This window comes from Astatotilapia calliptera, chromosome 20 (genome assembly GCF_964374335.1).
Source record: "Astatotilapia calliptera chromosome 20, fAstCal68.1, whole genome shotgun sequence".
Taxonomy (NCBI): domain Eukaryota; kingdom Metazoa; phylum Chordata; class Actinopteri; order Cichliformes; family Cichlidae; genus Astatotilapia; species Astatotilapia calliptera.
Window position 1 is genome coordinate 19,871,379 of NC_137441.1, and position 23,067 is coordinate 19,894,445.

The 23,067-nt window shown below is 40.2% G+C and overlaps 1 protein-coding gene across 8 annotated transcripts in view; it reads left to right on the forward strand.

The window, feature by feature from the left end:
• The first annotated feature begins 1,304 nt into the window (after positions 1-1,304).
• Positions 1,305-23,067, forward strand: part of myt1b (myelin transcription factor 1b) — a 146,545-nt gene continuing 124,782 nt past the window's right edge. For 7 of the 8 annotated variants that reach the window (XM_080294576.1, XM_080294577.1, XM_080294570.1 and 4 more), the window contains exon 1: positions 1,641-1,897. In XM_080294576.1, the coding sequence (XP_080150702.1) occupies positions 1,786-1,897 (112 nt within the window). In that variant the 5' untranslated portion in view covers positions 1,641-1,785. Of the gene's footprint in view, positions 1,536-1,640; positions 1,898-23,067 lie in introns of those variants that run through there. The other variant, XM_080294571.1, reaches the window with a different exon arrangement.

Genomic DNA, 23,067 nt, shown 5'->3' on the forward strand with positions numbered 1-23,067 from the left:
GTTTAGTGTCTGGAAGATCAGCAATTTTGTGTCAGTGGCTAACCTCTTGATGAGATGACTTTGTGACATAAAGTTAAAGAATGTGGAAATGGAAACAAAACCACTACCCTTTGCTAAAGAGACGTACATCAGGCTGATCAGAGGCAAGCAGTTTACTGTAGCTACTGCAAGCTCTTCAAGCCACAAACTGTCATGCAAATCAAAATGCTTCCTCTGAATGTTGACCCTTAATTTATGCTAAGTAATACTTCTCTTTTCCCCCCAGTTGCTGCATTTACAGTCTCTGTCCACATGAGGGCAGACATCTTCCGCTCCAGTTAAAGAGCTTTTCTCAAAATGAAACCAGTTCAACTACTACCTATTTACTGTAAATGTTAGAAAAGGGAATTATCCTTTTATGCTGCTTATTCTGTGGTGTTGTCAACACCAGATAGCCGACCACACAGTGGGGACATAGCCATGCTTTTCCTGAAAAAAAAAGAAAAGCAAATTGACTCAGTTCGTCTTATTTTGTCTTATATAGCACATCTTGGCCTCTTTTGGCTGCATTCAAATACAGGCAAATGGAGGTTTTGGGACACGAATTGGTTTCGTTTTACATGTTGGCCTTGTATTTGAATTGCAGGTGCTCTCCTGTGTCTGTTTGTTTAGGGAAATCACTGCAGCACTCACCCACCTGTTCACTCCTCTTTAAGCGTTCAACAGACTTCAACTGACAAAATCCAGGTGAGAGTTAATATTTGCTGGGAACAAGTGTGTGCTGTGGATTTCATGTCATTGAGTGGCGAAAACTCCATTGAAACATTTTCTGGAGATAACTCTTTGTAGAGATGGTTTGGAACTTTCTCTCGAGGCAGTCTTGTGACTTTTGGCTACTGGATTTTGCTTGGTGTGGCCATCTCACTGAAGAAAACAGTGGTATGAAAGGAGCAGGCTGAGAGGGGATGCACTTGTAGTCACAAGGCAGGACAATAGGGAGCTGTGTGAGGGACTGCTGGAGTTGCCTGGGGCACAGTGACTCTCTGCTGTTACTTTGATCTTCCTGCTGTCAGGAAACCATGCCTATTTATTGAATTACATCTAGATGAAGGCATGTTTCCACTTGTCTGCTGTAAATACATATTTTAGTTCTAAATAGTTCATCTTTAATGGCATGCATTTCCCTGAATGGTACATTTCAAAATAAATGTATGACACATGCTCAGTGGAGTTTAAGCCCTCAGCCATATTTTGGCTTGTGTCCCCCCCCCCCCCCCCTCCCCTTTTTTGTTCTCCCTCTAACCCCTGAAAGGACAGCATTGTGACTTCTTCTCTTCCTGAATGCTTAAGTGGCAACAAAACCACTCCGACAGCATTCTTAAGAAAAGAGGAACTTTTTTTCTTTCTTTTGTCCTGTCACCATGGCGCAGTGTTCAGCAAACAGTTATTTTTAAAGTTTTCTGAACTGTTTGAGCAAGAAGATATTGATCAATATAAGAGGTCAAGAAGTCCTGAAATCAGTTTTGAACTTTTGAGTTGGAGCTTATTCAATGGAGGTAAGTTTTTTTGGGTTTTTTTTTTTTTTTGCTTTCCTGTTACTTATGTCAACATTGCTCAAAATAGTTCTATGGTAATCATCTACTATTGTATACTTTTTGCTGTAAAAAGCACTAGCCAGATGTGAATAAAAGAAAGGGAAAACCTCCCCAACTTTTTAGCATGCTTTGGCTTCAAAGCTCACAGTGAAATCTACTGTGAAAATGTGCATACAAACATATTAGATGTTTGCGTTTCCTCTTCAGGCACATGGTGATGTCTACTGGAATTCTTCATCTCAAGGTCAAGAGGTCACCAACAGCTGTGCTTACACACTCTGACTGTGACTGGGCCATGAAGGATTGCGAAATCGTTGAGAAAGGTAAGATAGCTCGCTCACGATGAGGAAGTCTGTATGAGTGCTGTGTATGGTGAGCTTAGTCTGCAAAAACTATAACAAGTCCCTCACTAAAAATGCTGATACATCCCATGATCCATAAATAATAAATAGGGCCAAGGATTGTTCAAATTAAAAAGTGTGCATTGAATTAATAATTGGACCTATAAGTATGCTAGGAGTAAAAGCTTATGACGTGCAAATAAAGACATAACGAGATGAGCCTCTTTTATGTCTGTCTTGATTTTGAACTAAAAGTCCAAAGTGCAAAAAGGATTTTTGCATGCTTATATATTTCACAATGCCTGCTTTAGTGGACACTACTCTTTTATTTTCATGGCTGAGTACTTTTGAAAATTTCAGCTTTCAACTTTAAACACATTTCCATGAGGTCCTTTGGTTAAAAAGAACACCAAACATCCGGCTTGTTTTCAGCGCTCAGTTCTAAAGTCTGCATCTTTGATGACATTTTTTTCCCCACTTTTTGCTCTTAGGGACAACCATTTGGGAACTTTCCAGTTTCTTTCAGCTCTTTGTTATCTGAAGCTTTAACCCTTTAGATAACAAAAGTCAGATTGTACTTTTCAGATTGATCAACTGATATATCAAAAGGTGATTTCAGTTTTACTACTTCAAAACAAAACGCTGCCTGGCCCACCCTAACTGTAACTTCCAGTCATACCAGAGCATCCTTTCCACTGGCTACTTAATCAGTGATTGGCCCAAAGAAAACCTGCCATCACCAGTCTTCATTTTATAGCCACAATCAGGTTTTAGATGAACATTTAATCCCAGCCAGATGATGACTTTTTTGGGAAAATCTACACTCACTATCATATTATTCATCACAAAAAATGCACAACAATAATCATTTAGCCAATGTTAATTTGCTTGAAAATGACTATGGTGAGCATGTACTTCAAGAAGAGTGAGGACAAAAAACTGCCAAGAAATTGTTTGGCGGATTCTCTGGAAAGACAAAAGTAGAAAAGGAGACGTGGTGGTGGAATGAGGACTTACAGGAAAGTATTCAAAAGAAGAGGTTAGTAAAGAGAGCTGGCAAAGGCAAAAGGCTTATAGTGAGGTCAGACACTTGTTTGGCTGAGCAGAGAGACTGTGGTGGAACACAAGCACACCTGTACAGCAGGTTGGTCTTATTAAAAACAGAATACAAATATACTAACAAGTGAAGAGAGTGTGTTGAAAAGATTGAGGCTGATGAATGCAGAAATTTTTTAATTTTGGATGATAGGACTGAAATGTGTGTATTCCTATCGCGAACAAATACAATCAACCTTCAGTTAATACTGATATTCCCTGGTAAATATTCCACATGAATGAATGGCTACATTTCCAGGTATGATCAAATACAACCCATCACCCTATGAGACCTTGGAGAGGCTCTAGTTTTTCTGTTACCCTCACTTGTAAGCATCTAAAAAAACAGATGGAAGGGTAGATTCAGAAGTCTGTTGAAACTTTATTTATTTGGATATTTTTTTCATTTCTGTGTGACATATTTGCTAACACTGCTACAATTACAAATGTATGTCCATACTGTAACTGCTGCACTGTGTAGGTTCAGGTGTTGCAGCGACCTTCTGGGTGTCTAGCAGCTGACCCTAGATCAGACTGAGGTTAGTGACATTTTACACCTCAGTGCCTGCCTATCGTGCATTAATCCTCTGATAGCACCTGTAACCTTGTGTGTAAATCTGTGAAGGGGAAGACTGACCCACACTTTCCTACAGCACCCATGAAGTCAATATACTGGAGGACAAAAGTTTTTTGTCCTTTGCATTAACTAATTCAAGAAATACTTGATAATACTTAGGCATAGATTTAACTGTGTAAAGACAGCAAAGAAAAAGAACAAGACTTCTAATACGCTTTATCCATACAGCTGATTTGCATACATTTTGTACAGCTGTGCTAAATTGAAAGAGTAAAAGGAGACTATGGGATATGTGTTGTGGTGTGCACTTATCATAAAACAACCCTTGGATAAAGTGTGACAGTCTTTATGGCTGCTGTGCTGTGCTGCTGTGCTGTGCCTCTGGTTGTTATCACCCTGCTTATTATGGATGCACAAACAACGTACACACACACACACACACACACACACACACACACACACACACACACACACACACACACACACACACACACACACACACACACACACACACACACACACTGCCCCCTGTGCTCAGTCCAATTGACACACTCAGTTTAGTTTTGTGAGAAACTGTGTGTTTGCATGTGCATCTGTCCGTGTGTGTGTGCATGTGTGCATGTGTGCAGTAGACTGAGTTATGAGCATGAAAGAAGCAAATGGTATTTGACCATGTGCATTGTGTTTTATGAGATGAGCAGGCTTTAATGACTTTGTCACCAGTAAATGGACACTGATTTGTAGCACAGCTGTCGCTCCACACTCTGATCAACTCTGGAACCTTCTAGAGACACACTTATGCAGAATTAGTAAATATGCACCACATCCCCAGCATTAAAGACCTGTGTTTAAACCATATATGCTCACAGAATTGTTCACCCAGAGTGGGATTCTGGCACAGACTCATTAATGGGTGTTAATGGTACAGAGAGTAACTGCAATCTAAAGTGTAATTGAACAAAAATTACAGCTGTACAGATGCAGGCAACAGTCATGCATTAGATTTCATATTCAATCAATGCTACTATTCCTCAGAGATACCGCTGATCTATAACCTGCTATCAGTAACATGGCTTTGATCCCATTTTTGTAGATACTGTGCAGATGGAGTTATGTTATTTATTAACACAGAGCAGATGTAGCAAGAGGCTCTTTTTGGAGCAGTGAGATGCTGTTCAACCCCCCCACCCCATAAAACAACCTCTATGTTTCCCACCACCCTGCTTACATGTCCTCCAAGGGTGTTTGTTCTGTAGTTCCACTTGCACTGCTTGTGTTGGGGAAGGGTTTAAAAATGGAAAACCAATTTGGAGATGGGCGATCAACATCACAACATGAATCACTGTAAGCCTGGTCATTTCATCCTTGCCTAGTTCAATAATCGTGGCGCAGGTGTAGTTTCAAAAGGTAGAGCTGACAGTTTTGCCTTTTATCTAAACATTTAAAATAACATATATGTGTTTGCAAATTGTTATGTTAAAGTTGAAACAACTTTTTTGCATATAATCTTATAGTTTAAGAAAACAGATACATGGAAAAATGTAATGTTGATATGTATTATTAAAAAGAAAATACAATAGTGTTTTCCAAATAAGAATTGGCAAATCATTTTTTAAAGGCTGTTTTCTCAAATCAGTTTCTTCCATAGACTGTATATAAATGATGGATGTTAACACTGTGAGGTCACTCCGGTTTGTAATGTCTTGTCTATGACTTTACTTGAGTTAGAAATACTCTAGATGATTTTTTTCTTACATAAATGGAAGCCTGTACTTTGCCCTATAACTTCAGTTCCTCTTGTCAAGTAGATTAACATTCCTCCCCAGGAATTTGATGTCCTCAAGTCATCACTGTAGCATTTTAATGTCATCAGAATGACAAAGCTTTATAAAGTGGGTTTCACACAGAAAGTGATTAGTAGTAATACAGGAACCTAAGACTGCAGATTGTCAATGTTGTTCAGGGACTTGAAGCTGAGATTGGCCAAATACTCTTTAATAACATATTATTATAACATAATAATATGCACATATTCAACTCTGTATATTTTATATATTTTATTATTATTATTATTATTATTATTATTATTATTATTATTATTATTATTATTTATTTATTTTTTTAATTTTTTTTTAAACTATTTAATTTGTAAAAATGTGCATACACACACACACCACACACACACACACACGTAGGAAAATATTTAGTATACACATCCAGAAATGCATACACTATTATATATTGTACATATATTTATTAGTTTCAGGTTGGCCATTCTTGTATTTTGCTCGTTTGTGTTGTTGTGTTTGCACATCTCTGTTGCTTGTGGGGCTCGCACACAAGAATTTCACTCGCATGTGCTGTGCCAGTGTGCCTGCACATGTGATGTGACAATAAAAGTGATTTGATTTGATTTGATTTAAAGATGTCACTCTCAGGAAATAATAACTTTGATGGCTGCTTCTTCAAATCCATGAGAGATGCTAGCTGGATTAAATCAGCCCGAATGTTTGCGTTTTTTTAGTCACAGACTAGGGAAAGTAGGAAATGCTCAGTGTAAGATGCTTAATTAATTTTGGACTCTCAATAGCAGAAGAAGAGACTTGGGTATAAAAATGTGAATTCAGTCATTTTTTAGTTTTAAACATGTTTTTGAGAGATTTCTACATTTTCTGCCATTCCCTTGTTTTATGGCAGGTGTTCTAATAAATTTGTTAAGCAAAAATTTGTTACTCTAAGGTAACATAGCCTGACACTGTAAAACACGGTAAAACTGTCAATCACAGGAAGCATTCACAGGAAGAAGAGGACCCAAAAGCAGGCCACAGGGAAAAGCTCAAAATACAATTCTTTAAACCAAAACAAGCCTAGATTATGCATGAACACAGAATTAGAAACAAAACAAACAAATACCCAACAAGTTAAACATGATTAATGCGTACTGTTCTCCTCCTCTCCTCCTCTGGCTCCGTTTTGTCCCCAGTATACCTTTTTTGCTTTCTTCTGACCATTGCTCATGCTAGGGCCTTTTCTCTAGGACCTAGGTCAGATTGACTGCTTTTCTTATCAGATATTTATCTACTCTGGTCTCACAGCATGACTATTATGTAATTTCTTCTTCATCTTCTTCTGTTTTACTGGCAGTTGGCAATCAATTTAATTAGAGCAGGTAGTTGTACTGCCCTCCGTAGAAGAGAATGTAATTGTTCTGCCTGTTACTAATCAGCTGGAAGCAGATAATCTTCCACACCTATGTGAGGCGAATCAGTGGTTGGGAAACACTGAATTAGACTACGTATATGATTTTTTTTCTTCATGATTTAAACCAACACCTCTCTAAAAGTCAAAGATGGTAAAATAAGGGACAGTTGTGATATCATGTCCACCTCAAATGCTTTTCTTATTGTTAGCGCACACATTTCAAGCAGCTCCTCACACAAGAATTGCACAGAATGGTCAAATGCTGCTGTGCAGGTCCATCTTCTTTATACTTAATAAACCTGCCCCTGAGTAAGTTTGACTTTTGAGAACTGACAGATCTGGGATCTCATCAAGATTTCACTGAGAATGTCCTGAACGTATGGAGAACAGGCCCTAGGACTTTTTTCAAACAGTGGCCTTGCTCCAGGTAAGGTCACTGTTTTGAATACAGTTAGTTTCAAACAACACTTCACAATTTGTTTGAGTGACCCTTTATTTTTCTTGACATTCAATTGCATTGTTTGACGTAAATATTTGTTCGTGTTTTGTTTTGGACTTGTTTTAAATTCTTGGTATGGTTTTGCCATACACACACTGTTAGCTTCAGCCTTCACCAGCAGATGTCACTGTTGCAGAGTGTTTACAGAGTCCCACAGGTTTGGTGTTTTTAAATGATTTGCTTTACGGTTGTCAGCACTGTCTTCTTCACTTCACTGCATCACCTTACAGACATTCAAACGGTTGCATTGATCTATCAATCTGTCCTGTTTACTCTGCAGACTCAAAGCTCACTGTCAGCGTAACAGGTGTGCCCTTTTGATTTCAGGGAAATGTCAGATGATGATGTGTATGAGGAGTGCGTTTGTGTGAGGCCTGTGCGTTATCAAGTTTGAAATGATTTCTCGTGTTCTGCTCTCTTACCATCATGCACTCTGTGTCTTTTACACTCTCGTCTGTTTCTCTGTGTTCATTTAGCAGTGAGCCGCAGCAGCAGCAATTCCACTCATGTATGCTGCACCTTGTTGACTTTAGCCTCATTAAGAGACCAAATGAATATGACGAGTTGTGACATTAGGCTACAGCTGGAACAAATGCGCCAGCCGCTCATTCTCTGGCCTGGCCAATTTTTTTCTTCACTTTGTTTCTCCCTCCCTCCCTCGCACACACACACACAACCACACACACACACACACACACACACACACACATACATGTGCTCGTTTAGTTTTCGGGAAAGGGCTCGGTGGGGTTGATGGGTTTGCAACAATATTGGAAATGTAGATGGGCCTGTGTTTTGAATTGGATTGCATGCTTTGATGCAGAGACAGATTGTAAACTGTGATTTTATTAAATCCTTCATTAGGATTCATCAGTGAGATTGGATCAGAAAAAGGTCACTGTGCAGATGCCCCCCCCCCCCCCGCCCCCCCAAACCTCTCTCTTTCCTCTTTTCTCCATCCCCCTTTAAACATACCCTCCTCCTCCATCCTTACCCCCCTCCACCCTTTCTTTCTCTGTCTGTCTCTGCTTCCACTCAGCAAAGCATAAGGGGGACTTGCTCCATCATCTCCCCCTCATGCACTCTGGCTCACTCTCTCTTCTCTCGCTAGCCCTTGCCCAAAACAAATTTGTGATGAAAATGGGGAAAAATTATCATCATGGGCCTGCTAGAAAAACACAAGGTGAAAGTGACATTATCCCCCCCAACCCAGCCCACCCTGGACCCCCCCCCTCCTCACCGCCATCTAGGCTGGCGCCAGTGGGACGCCTGTGCCACAAATCATTTGTATACTCTCATTTCTGCGAGCGGGCCGCAATGTTGCTTACTGCTTAGCGAGCAGATGACTTTCAGAAAGAAGAGTGAATTGGGAGGGAAGGATGAAGAGACGGGGCAATGAGGAAAGAAGAAGAGAGGGAGGGAGGTGTGTGTGTGTGTGTGTGTGTGTGTGTGTGTGTGTGTGTGTGTAGGGGGGAGGTGTGGCAATTTGCGTGTGAGGACGTCTGTGGGAGTTGGATCTGAAATTGCGAGGGAAATTGTGCGCGCCATATGTCAAGTTGTGCAAAGGAGGGTTCTCATTGTGCACCTATATTGTGTGTCTGTGTGCTTATGAATATGTGTGTGTTTTCTGTTTCAAAATGAAGCATCTGGGCTGTTTATTGAATCACCTTCACCATTGTCTGCATTCCCTGCTATTATCGCCAAAAGAGCTGCAGCCACCCCCCCACCCGTCTACTTCCCCCTGTAACAACTCGGAAATGGGAAATGTGGTGCACATATTGTCTGTAGCTAGTGTTTGGTCATCTTTGTCTCTCTCTTTCTCTGACACACACACACACCCTTCCCCCACCCCTGCCCAGTGTGATACATCATGATTCTTCTGGTACACTGAATACATTCTCTATGGAGTCTGAGCCCTCAAGTCCATGCAGGCGAACATGTGACATTATATTCCTGATTTTAAAAAAAAGGTGTTATTTCACTTCCGGCACAGACACACACACTTGTTTTCATATGTTAGTGAGGACATTTAATTGAAATGATGCTTTTCTTTGCTGCTTACCCTAACTATCAAAAATGATTGCCTAAACGTAACCATAATCTAATTGTAACCTTGACACAAAAAACATAATTTCGAATCTCAAAAATGCTTTCAAACTTGTAGGGATGGGCATTTTGTTCCCATAAGGGACTGTTGGTTCCAACAAGTATAGTAGCATTCCAATTTTTGGTCCTCACAAAGATATCTAAACATGGTATACACACACACACACACACACACACACACACACACACACACACACACACACACACACACACACACACACACACACACACACACACACACACACACACTTCAAGTCCTAGTATTACAGAAAAACAACCATAGACACACTTATCAGACCATGCATGTTTATATAAATATAAGCACATACACCCATATTCCTCCCATGGCATGGCGACGTACACTATTACCTGCACACAAATAAAAAATACTCTCTTTTTTATCATCTCTCAGTCTCTGTCATCCTGGCCCACCCACACAAAAGCCACCCCACATGCATAACACTCACAGTTAGGTTCATTCTGCATAAATATAGAATGGAGACAGTGTGGCACAGTGACCTGCAGAGGAACCCGTGTATTTTGCCTGCAAGTTCCACAAGGGCCCTGTGCTTCCAGGAAAGCCATGCAGTATTCATGGCTCAGTCACGGGAATCCGCAGGGCAGGATGGTAGAAAATGCAGTGGAAGTATGGTGCTAGCAGCTCAGCAGGATAGTGAAAGTGTTACACAATATGCACTGTAGATCCTCAGTGTGCTTTTGTATTTGATGCCTGATCTGTGAAGTGGAACGCCTTCCTTTCAGATAGTCTAAATCAGGATTCAGATTTGCTCTTCTATTTGTCTTCATACATTTTGCACATGTGCGTGTGTGGGACTCTGTTTCATAAACATGTGGTCGTGTGTTCATGTTCATGGTATGTCTTTATGCTCCACCTCCTGCTTTGAGAAATAGGTCCTTTCTTTATTATCACCCCAAAGGCAGTCTGACAGTTTACTGTCTCTCTCACACACAGACACAGACACACACAGACACACACAGACACACACACACATGGTGGAGTTCCCTGTGACCCACATTCATTAGATTCAACCCTGTGGTGCCTCCAGGGATCTTAGGGGAGTTATGCCCCCTGCATTGAGGGTCTTGACTCTGAGATATGCAGCCCATGAACCCCACAGCATTCATCCTGTTTAGGGGGTACTGCACTTAGCAATGCTGGGAGGTCGCAATTGAGACGACGAGACCAGAGATAAAGACGTTTGGCTGACTGAATATTGCTGACCACAGTCATATGAATATAAACATCTAGTGCCTGTTTACTGGCAGAAAATAAAAATAAATGTCATCTGATTTTTCCACAGTTGAAATGCTTATGTCTGCTAGTCCTCTGATTCCACTGAATGTAATCCACCAGTAACCAGTAGAAATTACTATTTCCAGTATTTTCACTGTTCAGGAAAACATTAAAGGAGCACTTTGTGAAATTGACACTGAGAAGTAAATAAAACTGTCAACAGTAGGAGGCAGCATAGAGCTGGAAATTTATGGTTTAGATGTCAGTCTTTGTATACTCTCAACAGTTCTTACCGGAGGTCTTTGGCCCTTCACCCTCTTCAGAGAGCTGAGATACCACTGCTGTCTTATTGTCTGTATATGTTGCTTCAGGCTGCCTTTTATGATATTGCTTGGTTAGTTTGAGCAATATCTATTAGCAAGAAAGTTGGTAAAGCAAATCGGGCCAATTTCCTTCCGTCACTACCTAGTGGTCAGCGAGGGTAAAAACAGATTACAGTTTTTGCCCACTGCTTGAACACATTTTGCAAAACTCCGCTCTCTGTGCCAAAACTGTACACACAAGTACACATGACACAACACTGGGAAATATACCATTCACATCTGTGCCAAATTGAAACTCTACTCCCAAAACCTAAACTCTGCTGTCAAAACCTGACATTCCTTTGTCAAAATGTAACTCAAAATGACAAAATGACACATACTTGCATCATATGCAAACACTGACAGATCAGGGGGAACACACTAGTCTTCTTTATATAAAACACTGCAGTCCTTGATTTCCATTGTTTATTCAGAAGGCACATTTACAGGACACACATTTTCAAACAACCAAAAACGCAAATAGACCTACTCAATATTGTACATTGCAGTACCATGAATTCAGATAAAGCAAAAAAAAAAACAACAACAACACAATACAGTTTTTGCCCGTTGCCTGAACACATTTTGCAAAACTTTGCTCATTGTGCCAAAACCCTAAACACAAGTAAACATGACACAACACTGGGAAATATACCATTCACATCTGCACCAAATTGAAACTCTACTCTCAAAACCTAAACTCTGCTATCAAAACCTAACATTCCTTTGTCAAAATGTAACTCTGTTGACAAAATGACACATACTTGCATCATATGCAAACACTTACAGAGCAGGAGGAACACACTAGTCTACTTTATATAAAGCACTGCAGTCTTTGATTTCCATTGTTCATTCAGAAGGCATATTTTCAGGAGACACATTTGCAAACAACCAAAAAAGCAAATAGACCTACTCAATATTGTACATTGCAGTACCATGAATTCAGATAAAGCAAAAAAAACAAAGCAAAAAAAAAACATAATACAGTAATAGAAAAAACACTATACTGTAAACAAAAAATCATGACAATTGTGCATACGTGGGCTCATGGATCCCGCCGTCTGTTGGGGTCTGGCCACAGGACCTCATCAACATCGCAAGCAATGTCTTCTCCCGCTAGGCACTGGGGAAAATATCCTCTTCCATGTCAAAACCATCCATGCTGTCACCTGAATGTCGCCGCATTGCTCAGGTCGAATCCAGCTTCATCAATGAAAATGTATTCATGAGGCTGTGCAGCTCCATCCATGGCCAAGATTCTCTGAAAAAAAGGGGAACATATCACTGTACTACAGTGCTACACATACAGCACCCTCACCCCATCACACAGGTACCTGTGTAGCTCTCAGAATAGATCCATGTGGTACTGATATGGTACATATTCAGCTGCTACTGGACTTCACCAATACTCTATTGTAAATGTAAGGGACAGTTACACGTACCCGTACATATTCAGCTCGAAGTCCTTTGACCCTGTCACTGTTCCTCTCGAATGGGACTCTGTAGAGCTGCTTCATGGTGATGCTGTGTTTACCCAAGATGCGTCTGATGGTGGTGATGCTCACATGGTCTATGTTGCTGAACACTCGCCTGTCTGCAAGTATTTTCCGTCGTAGCTGGTGGAGACGGATGGCATTGTCTGCCCTCACTAGGTCCACAACAGCAAGTTCCTGCCGTTGTGTGAACAGGCGTTGGCGTCCTCCCCCAGAAGGTCTTCGAGTCATTCTAGAGAAATACAACCACATATTGTCATCGGTTTGCTTATTTTTCTTACAGTACTTCACTGTATATACTGTATCATCCACTGTACAACACTGTACTTCAATATAAGTAATCATGGTATGTTTCACAGAAACTACCACTTTGGCTGCAAAAGGAGCATTAGCACCCCGTACACTTGATATGGTAATGTGATATACTGTAGAACAGTGCTATAAAACCATCTGAGTAGAGCAGAAGGTATGGAGGTGAAGACATACCTGTTTTCTAGTCGGAATGTTCGTATTACAGATGCCACTGTGAAGCGGCTTAGATGTGGGTGGACTCTCTGCCCAGCTTCCCTCATAGTCAGGCCGTGGTTGATGACATGGTCCACCAAAGTTGCTCTTATATCATCAGAAATATGGGTCCGTGCATGGCCTCTTTGACCTCCTCCTCCTCTTCCTCTTGCTCTCCCTCCATCCATGCTTGCAAAGTTCTTGAAATGGCTAAACTGAGGGCTTTTTGTGGTTGGCTAATTGGTGTTCAGTTTTGCAAGTAAGTGCCTTCAGGTGTATATTTGAGTGGTTGCAATTACCCGATGTGTTTTGTATTTTGGATACATGTGTTTTCCAAATGGCACCCTGAAATTTCATTTTTGAACGAAGTGTCTTATGTATGAAATAGAGTGTAGTATGCAGGACCATGTGTGTTGCATAAAGGAGTAAGTGTGTTGCATAATTGCAACCAGAGTGCAAAGCAGCACTTTTGTTTAAGGTATGGGTACATGTGTTTGAGGTATGGTAACAAAAGCTTCAAGTTGTGTTACTTTAGTCTAAGCATGAGTTTATAGTGTTCAAGCAACGAGCAAAAACTGTAACTGGTAAATTGCTTCCCTCATCACTACAACAGGCACCCAACAGGGTGCAAGCCACCCTAGTACAAGCTGGAGGTCACAGTGTAAGTAAAAAGCAAAGAGGTGACCCAGGAATAAGTCCGACCTATGGTGAGAAATGTGAACCAAGCTCTTGCTGTGGTTGTACAGAGACTGAAACCCCTCGTTGCAATGGGTCAGTCACCTCATACTTTCAGAGCATCACCCACAGCAGTGGTTCCCAAACTTTTTTTGCTGGGCCCCCCTTTGTTTTACATGAAAAATGTTTGTCACGGTGTAATTATTTTACATGTAGTTGTTTTTTTCCTGTGTAATAATATTCAACATTGCTATCAATACATTTTTCAAAAAATGCCTCTCTGTGCAAAATGGGTTTAAAAACATAAACAACTGTGGGATACTGTTTGTCCTGATTTAGACAGAGGGAACAAACTGTGGCAGGATCAGCCTGATATTATTTGTATCCCACTGTAACGTTACTGTATAAAGAGCAAACATCTCCAAAATGTCAGGAGTAGTTAGTCATTACAACAAGTGTTTGTGAACTAAAAATCAAGAATGTGGGATACTGTCTGTCCATGATTTGAAGAGCACAACCCCTGCTCCCGACAAAGGGAAAACCAATTCTGCAGGGGAGACCTACCTTGGCACTTGTGCAGGTGAAGCCAAAGGGAAGATATGCTTCTCCATATTTTCTAGTCTTTGGCTTAAAATGAAGTTGGTTTGGAAACATATTCAGCCATGCCTCATCTCCTGCTTTGCGTTTGCCCCGTGCTAGCAGTGTCCAAGCCTTGTTTGTTTTTTTTCCCTTTTCACACAGCCCCCCCCCCCCCCCCCAATGGCTCTGCGCCCCCTCTAGGGGGCGGGCCCCACACTTTGGGAAGGTCTGACCCACAGGATGCTCCAAGGGACATGGTTGAATGCCTTCTTCAAGGTAAACAACCACATGTAGACTGGTTGGGCACACTACAGTGCTCTCTCTCGCAACCTTGAGAGGTGGTCCAGTGTTTCACGACCAGGATGGGAACAATATTGCTCCTCCTGAATTGGGAGGTCAACTAATGGATGGACTCTCCTCTGCAGCACCCTGGTGTAGATCTTCCTGGGGATGTTGAGAAGTGTGATCCCTCAGATATCGGAGCACACCCTCTGGTCCGACTTCTTGCAAAAGAGTGCTACCACTCCAGTGTGCCGATCCAGAGGTACTGTCCCCCACTTCCAGGACTTTTGAGTTTAGCTGTTTGCCTTAATTAATTTCTATTCATTGAGGACTATCTCACCATATATGTGTATATACAGTGGGGCAAAAAACTATTTAGTCAGCCACCGATTGTGCAAGTTCCCCCACCTAAAATGATGACAGAGGTCAGTAATTTGCACCAGAGGTACACTTCAACTGTGAGAGACAGAATGTGAAAAAAAAATCCATGAATCCACATGGTAGGATTTGTAAAGAATTTATTCGTAAATCAGGGTGGAAAATAAGTATTTGGTCAATAACAAAAATACAACTCAATACTTTGTAACATAACCTTTGTTGGCAATAACAGAGGTCAAACGTTTACTATAGGTCTTTACCAGGTTTGCACACACAGTAGTTGGTATTTTGGCCCATTCCTCCATGCAGATCTTCTCGAGAGCAGTGATGCTTTGGGGCTGTCGCCGAGCAACACTGACTTTCAACTCCCGCCACAGATTTTCTATGGGGTTGAGGTCTGGAGACTGGCTAGGCCACTCCAGGACTTTCAAATGCTTCTTACGGAGCCACTCCTTTGTTGCCCGGGCGGTGTGTTTTGGATCATTGTCATGTTGGAAGACCCAGCCTCGTTTCATCTTCAAAGTTCTCACTGATGGAAGGAGGTTTTGGCTCAAAATCTCACGATACATGGCCCCATTCATTCTGTCCTTAACACGGATCAGTCGTCCTGTCCCCTTGGCAGAAAAACAGCCCCATAGCATGATGTTTCCACCCCCATGCTTCACAGTAGGTATGGTGTTCTTGGGATGCAACTCAGTATTCTTCTTCCTCCAAACACGACGAGTTGAGTTTATACCAAAAAGTTCTACTTTGGTTTCATCTGACCACATGACATTCTCCCAATCCTCTGCTGTATCATCCATGTGCTCTCTGGCAAACTTCAGACGGGCCTGGACATGCACTGGCTTCAGCAGCGGAACACGTCTGGCACTGCGGGATTTGGTTCCCTGCCGTTGTAGTGTGTTACTGATGGTGACCTTTGTTACTTTGGTCCCAGCTCTCTGCAGGTCATTCACCAAGTCCCCCCATGTGGTTCTGGGATCTTTGCTCACCGTTCTCATGATCATTTTGACCCCACGGGATGAGATCTTGCGTGGAGCCCCAGATCGAGGGAGATTATCAGTGGTCTTGTATGTCTTCCATTTTCTGATGATTGCTCCCACAGTTGATTTTTTCACACCAAGCTGCTTGCCTATTGTAGATTCAATCTTCCCAGTCTGGTGCAGGTCTACAATACTTTTCCTGGTGTCCTTCGAAAGCTCTTTGGTCTTGGCCATGGCGGAGTTTGGAGTGTGACTGTTTGAGGCTGTGGACAGGTGTCTTTTATACAGATGATGAGTTCAAACAGGTGCCATTCATACAGGTAACGAGTGGGGGACAGAAAAGCTTCTTACAGAAGACGTTACAGGTCTGTGAGAGCCAGAGATTTTCCTTGTTTGAGGTGACCAAATACTTATTTTCCACCCTAATTTACAAATAAATTATTTACAAATCCTACCATGTGGATTCATGGATTTTTTTTTTTCACATTCTGTCTCTCACAGTTGAAGTGTACCTCTGGTGCAAATTACTGACCTCTGTCATCATTTTAAGTGGGGGAACTTGCACAATCGGTGGCTGACTAAATACTTTTTTGCCCCACTGTATATATACACATATATATATACACATATGTGTGTGTGTGTGTGTGTGTGTGTGTGTGTGTGTGTGTGTCTGTAGAGAGCGAGAGCGAGAGAGAGATAAGCCTTGAGTTAAGTAGTTTATCTTTTCAAGATTGCTAAATAGGTTAGAGAGTGTGTCCCTACACACTCTCTAACCTATTTAGCAATGTGATTTCGTTAAAAACTTTAATAAAAATTAGTCTAACCTTTATGTTTTACAGTCCATGGATTCTTAAGTTTATCTTGCCTTGAAATAAAAAGCACAAAACAAACCTATTTTCCTTACACGGCAACAATAAAGAGGCTGACTCCACTGAGGACCATAGCTTTTTAAGGCCCAGTCAGCGAAACACAAAAACCTTTTTCCATAAACAAATAACCAGCGCAGCATAATGAGAGTAATAACAACACATTTAAATACATTTTTACGATAAGGCATTCAAAGTTGTCCTTTAAAGATGAGAGATAATGCCTTCTTTTTCATAGAAACATAGGGATGGATTTATGAAATGCTGTTTTCTTTTTTTCTGGGGAAAGTATTGTTTTGAAACTTTTCCAAAGTGAAAAGTGACTTGGGACAAAGTTTGTTTATTTCCTCATTATGGATGTGAAGCGTATCTCCCACTGGAGCACGCCGTTTTAACAGACGCTTTGTATGAGCTCAGGTGTCACACAAAGTTGTCTTGTTTTGCAACAGAGCACCACTTGTGACAAACTGCAAACTTTTCAACCAAGTTGGAGAATAGGCACTTTGATACTTGAAGCCTTAGTTTGGCGCTTTCCTTTCTCAGACCAGGTGGGCGCCATTGAGAGGGAAATGTCTTCTTGGAGGGTGTAAGTTTGGGGCTGTAACTCATGAACGGGACGGCTTTGAAAACACACAGGCTGCTGAGTGAGTGAGTTTTGTAGACACTGAGCTCCTTTGCGGTTGCGTTCTTCAGCCCTCATGAATAATTCGGCAGCGTCGCTTGTCACTGTCCTTGTTGTTGTTGTCGGCTGTGGTGTCACTCCTGTCTGAGAGAGACGGAGGAGACAGAGGACTCTTTACACTTCAGTCTCCTCTGCACTTCCTATTTCATTCACGAGGAGAGGAAGCGGCGGGGCTGTGTGCTGCGTCTTTGTACAAGTAAGAGAGAAGGGGAGACAGATAGAGAGAAATCATGTCTGCCTGTCTGGCATAATGGTCTGTTTGTGCTCCTGTTATAGTTTGAAGGAAGGAGGAGAAAAAGGCAAGGAAGCAGGAGAGTGAAGAGAAACTCTGCAAATGCTCGTTGTATTTGAGTTCTTTAAGAATAATCTGTAGATTGACCTTTTTTTGTGTGTAGATGAAAAGACGGATACAACTAACTTCCAAGAGAAAATGAAAGTAGAGGAACTCACTGAGGACGAACATTTAAAACACTTAATCTGACACAGTGAATGACATTCTTTTAAATAAATTTTATTTCCCTGTCTGTTGCAAATGTGGTAACAAAATAGTGGACTAATGAAAGTACTACAACAGTCTCAAGACTAATAGTTTGTAGTCTTGAAACTTGATGCCTGTATTACAAAGCAAGATCAGCATATCCAGGATATATTTTCCAAACGCTGGCAGTTACTACAGGGTTTCCTAATCTAACCATGAGTGTAAGTAAGCCAAATGTTAAAGACATGTGAATGTAGCATGAGTGCTTTAACCACTCTCACTGTATCAGTGTAGTTTGTTTACAGCCAGGAAGAAAAGCTGCTCAAAGTTATCATACTTATCAGTGTTATTGCTTTAGCATTAAGACAAAGGAGGATCTGAATATAATTAAACTATGTTGTGCTTTATTAAATCAATGTGCTGCTCAGATGTTTTCTTCTGATACAGTTTCAGCTGTAACCCTGGTTCACTGGTCTGGGAGCAAGTCAAGAAAAAGCAAAACAAAACGAAATTTAAAAAAGCAAATAGGTTTACTTGTAATAGACATTTAAGTGTAATTAGTGCTCTGCTTTGAGAGTAAATTGCCATATTATAGTTTGTAATAACAAAAACCTACTTTTTCCTTATTCACATAGGGATGCCACAGCTGTTAGCTGCACATGTTTGATTTTGCTTATTTCTTTTCTCCACATACTCTACCTGATGCAATCACCATTGATTTGTGGCTCCTTACAATAACTGTACCAAGGACCCTTTGCTTATTGCACAAATATAATAAAACCACTGCACTAAAGAGCCACTATGGTAAATATATACCTTAGGGAGGTAGGTTATGTAACTAAATAGAAAAATTCAAATATAATAATATAAAAAGAAAAAGAAAAAAATAGTTGCAAGACAAGAAAACTGTGAATGTAGAAGTAATGTGTTGATTGTTTGTTGTTTTGGATCAATTTATTTCTGATAATCAGTATGCTAAGTCAGGTTTACCATCGCTGACCTCCAGTATTTGATAAATATATGTTTTTGAATTCTCAGGGAGAATTGTTCCATCTGATATGTCTCCTGTACTTTCTTGACCCAGTTGTTATATGTTGGTGAGGGGTTAGGTTTGAACCACTTAAGTGTTATACAGCTGATTGCTGCAGTTAGCAGGATGTCTTGAAGATATTGTTTAGCTGTTCCATCAGTGCCCTCTGGTATTAAACCCCAAAGCACCACATTCAGGTCCTCTATGAAATTTTGGTGGAATACATCTTTGGGTGTCTTCAAGATTGCCTCCCAAAATATTGTTAGTTTAGGACATGACCATAATATGCTAGTATTGTCATTCATGTGTGGCCCATGTTGTCTCCAACACTCACTTAATTGTGTTGCACTAATTTTTTTTCACTATTACCAGTCTAAAAATAAAAACTAGAAAATACTAATTCTCTTTCATCTGAATTCCCTCCATGTATTGGAGGTGTTTAGCAGGGGTACTCTCGTACATCTTTCTTTCCACCTAATCTAAGCGCAGTTTGTCCTCCCATTTTTGTTTTTCATCTGAAATGCATTGTTCCAGTCCATACTCCAAATTATATGATGAGGTGACCTATAACTTCTATAATTTATATAATTTTATTAAAGGTTTCCCATTTGCTGTGGGTGCCAAACCTTTCTTCATTCTTTATGTTTGATTAAGAAAGTCCTCAGTTGAAGATTCTTGAAGGAGTGTGTGTTTGGAGTGTGAATTGCTCAGTTAGTCAAATGACATAAGACTGCCATTATTATGAGCTAGTCCATGTTTTGACCCTAAAATCCTTTTGAGAGAGTAATATTGGTAATACGATATCCAATGTTTTTTCAGTTCTATTCTAATTCTTGGTTGTTTCCTGTGCCACGTGAATTTTGAAAACAGTTCATCAAATTTATTAAGTGTTGATTAAAAATATAAATGGGTAACAGAGAAGTTTAGGCAGCACACTCATTATGTGAATGTGTGTGAATGTTAGAATAACCACAGAAAAAGTGCTTGAAGAGAAGTACCTATATGTCACTGTCATTGTCTCTAATGACTTGTTCTAATAGTTCTGTATAGATATTGAGGCTTAGTGAGCGGCTTTGTCTGCACCCAGGTTCTTGGGTAAATTGTTCTGATGGAAATCCTTGCAGATTACAATAGAGTTTGTAAACTGGTATACCAGATTGCCATTACACTTCTCTCTGGTAGTTTTTTGGGGTGGCTTTTCAGCTTAATAATACATGAGAGTTCCTGTGAAAAGCTATCAAACACTAGTTTTATGTGCATAGTTTAAACTGCATGTCAGTCAGTTGTCCAATTACTTTTGAGCCTTAGATTGTAGGGGACCGTGTATAAAAATGGCCTAAACAGTTAATGCAATACTTTTGTTAAACCCTTTGACTTAAAGTTGAAAGTCTGCACTGCAGTCACATAGAAATTGTGTCGTTGTTCAAATATTGGACCAAAATGTGTTTATCAAAAATGACAGGTTCTGATGAGCGATGATCTACATAGAAACAAAAACATAGTTAATGTATCCGGAGCAATTTTGGAAATACACTTCAAAATAGAAATTTGTGTCCACTGGAGTTTTCCATCACTGTCAGTATACAGAAACTAGAAAGGTTAACTTTAGTGCCAAGTATATTAAGGGAAGGACGCCATAGCTTTACACACAGTTCCACAGCACACACCTTTAACTGCTGCTTCTAGTCTTTGAGAGTGTACTTTCATGAGGCCCAGATTGGACTGTTAAAGGAGAAATTGATACCTGCGTGTGACTCATTCAGGATTTTCACAAATGTAGTTTTCTGCCTTCCTACTTTCACTGGCTTACCTAAAAGATAGAGATGGAGAATATATTAGTTCCACTTCAGGTTAACATTTTCTGTTTATCTATCATTTAAAAGCATTACAGAGCTATTTAATAAAGATGTTATGGCAATAATAGTAGTTACTATAGTCACCACTACTTATTACTACTTTTAATGTATTTTTCTATAAAAACCAGCTATTTATTAAGAAAGTTTGTGTCATTTACTCATCCACAGAGGTGGGAATTAAAGAAATACAAATACTTGTGTAAATGTGTGTAATAATTAGAACACCAGTCATAAAAAGAAGAAAATACAAATATTTTAGAAATATGTCAATAACTATTATTATTTATGAGGAAAATAACACACTGAATTTACATTTTTATGCTCAGACGTCAGCTGGCACACTGGATTTCTGTAAGAAGTCAGAAAATAAGCATAAGATTCAACCATTAAAACGAATCTTTCTGTTCAGGAACACAAGTTAATAACTGTAATTTGGCATCTTAATCAAAAAATAATGTGTGTTACTATTTTTTCAGCTTTTTTGTAAAACAGTAATCTAATTGCTTGATAAAGTGAAGTAGGGTAAGAGATCTCCAAAGGCTACACATCATGCCACGATCTGAAGAAACGCAACAGCTGAGAACAATGTCAGTGACATCTATCAGTCTGGAAAGGGTTACGAAGCCTTTCTAAAGCTTTGGGACTCCAATGAACCACGGTGAGAGGCATTATCCACAAATGGAGAAAACGTTGAACAGGGTTAATTGTGACAAATCTGAAAAAAGGAAAAAAGAAATCATTTATAAATATATCCTGTATATTGAATAAAACAGACTATATATTTAAATGATATAAGCTATATTATCTACTAATGTTTATCATATATTAATAAAATCTCTACCACTTACTAATAAAGCTAGTGTCATTTAATAACTCAATAAACTTAATGTTTACTGAATGATGTAATTTCTTAAGTTATGTGAGTTTCACAGTTGGCATTCTGACTTTAGCAGCTGTCCCATCATACTTTTCTGAGGAGGAGGTCTATTTCCAACCTCTGAGTTGAATTGAATGCATCATAATTATCCCTGGGGTCTATATAAATTGAGCATGCCCGTGTTCTGGTCCCCTTTGCACAAAGCCTCTCTTTTTTAAATAAAGAGAGACCTGATGTGAAAATAAATATAATAAATTATACAGGCATGTTAGGCCCAGCAGGTCTTTTGTAGAATTTTGAAAAACCTCTGTGAGAAGTAGTCTGAAAAGCTTTATCAGTTTTTAAAAATCTAAAGTTTTGAAAATTTAAAAAAAATAATTGATCAAAATATAATCGGCTTTAAAATAAAAATATTTATCACAGTAAAATGTGAAAAAATGCAGGTATTTAGAAACTTTCCAACAGCCGTTATATGTAAGCAGATGCTCACACATATTATAAATACACCCCTAAAATAAAATAAACACAGGACACGACAGACTGGATTAGAGGTAAGAGAGGTTGATGTAAGGTGCGTGTGTGTGTTCGTATACATGCAGGATTGACATGGTGGTGGGGTGTTTCTTTGGGTGGGGTGGCTCTATTTGCATGTAAATAGCAAAAACGCACCAGTCCTCTACTGCACGGATGACAAAGACCATTTTGGGATTGGCTGAGCTTGTTTGTTATCCATCAGCAGAAGTAGAAAGGAAGAGTAGACAGTGGTTTACATGGTCAACAGAAACCACACGAGGGAGAAGGTGCAGGAGTGTGTCCACAAATATATGCTCTGTTTTGAACAACACAGATCAAGGAGAGAGGATGGGAGGGATCACACCATCACCTCCACACCCTCTGACTGGACAACCTCTCTCTAACCTCCTCTGTCCCTCTCTCTCAGTCACCATGTCATTCAAATTTTATTCCTTTCCTTCGTCTTTTGCCCTCAGTGACTTCCTCTGTTATCACTCACTCACTCCTCTGCATCCACTTCCCATTTGCCACTTCCCTCGCCCGCCCACTCAACCTCTTCCCAACATCTCCGTCAGTATCCTCCCCCATCTGTAGGCATACTTTGCTTACACCCTATTTCCCATAACTCTGTTCTACACCACCACCCCTCCCCCACCAACCCACCCTCTCTGTCTCTTCTTCGATTTCCCCAGTGGACCCTTACAGTAAACTGCCAGCATAATTTAAATGCAGCACCTTCCTTTTCGGATGGACGTTCCTGACGGGCAGAGGGAAAGGAGAATAAAAAGGGGCAAAGGAAGGGAAGCAATGAATCCCATTATCACATATATTGAAAAGGCTTAGAGCACAGGCATTGTATAT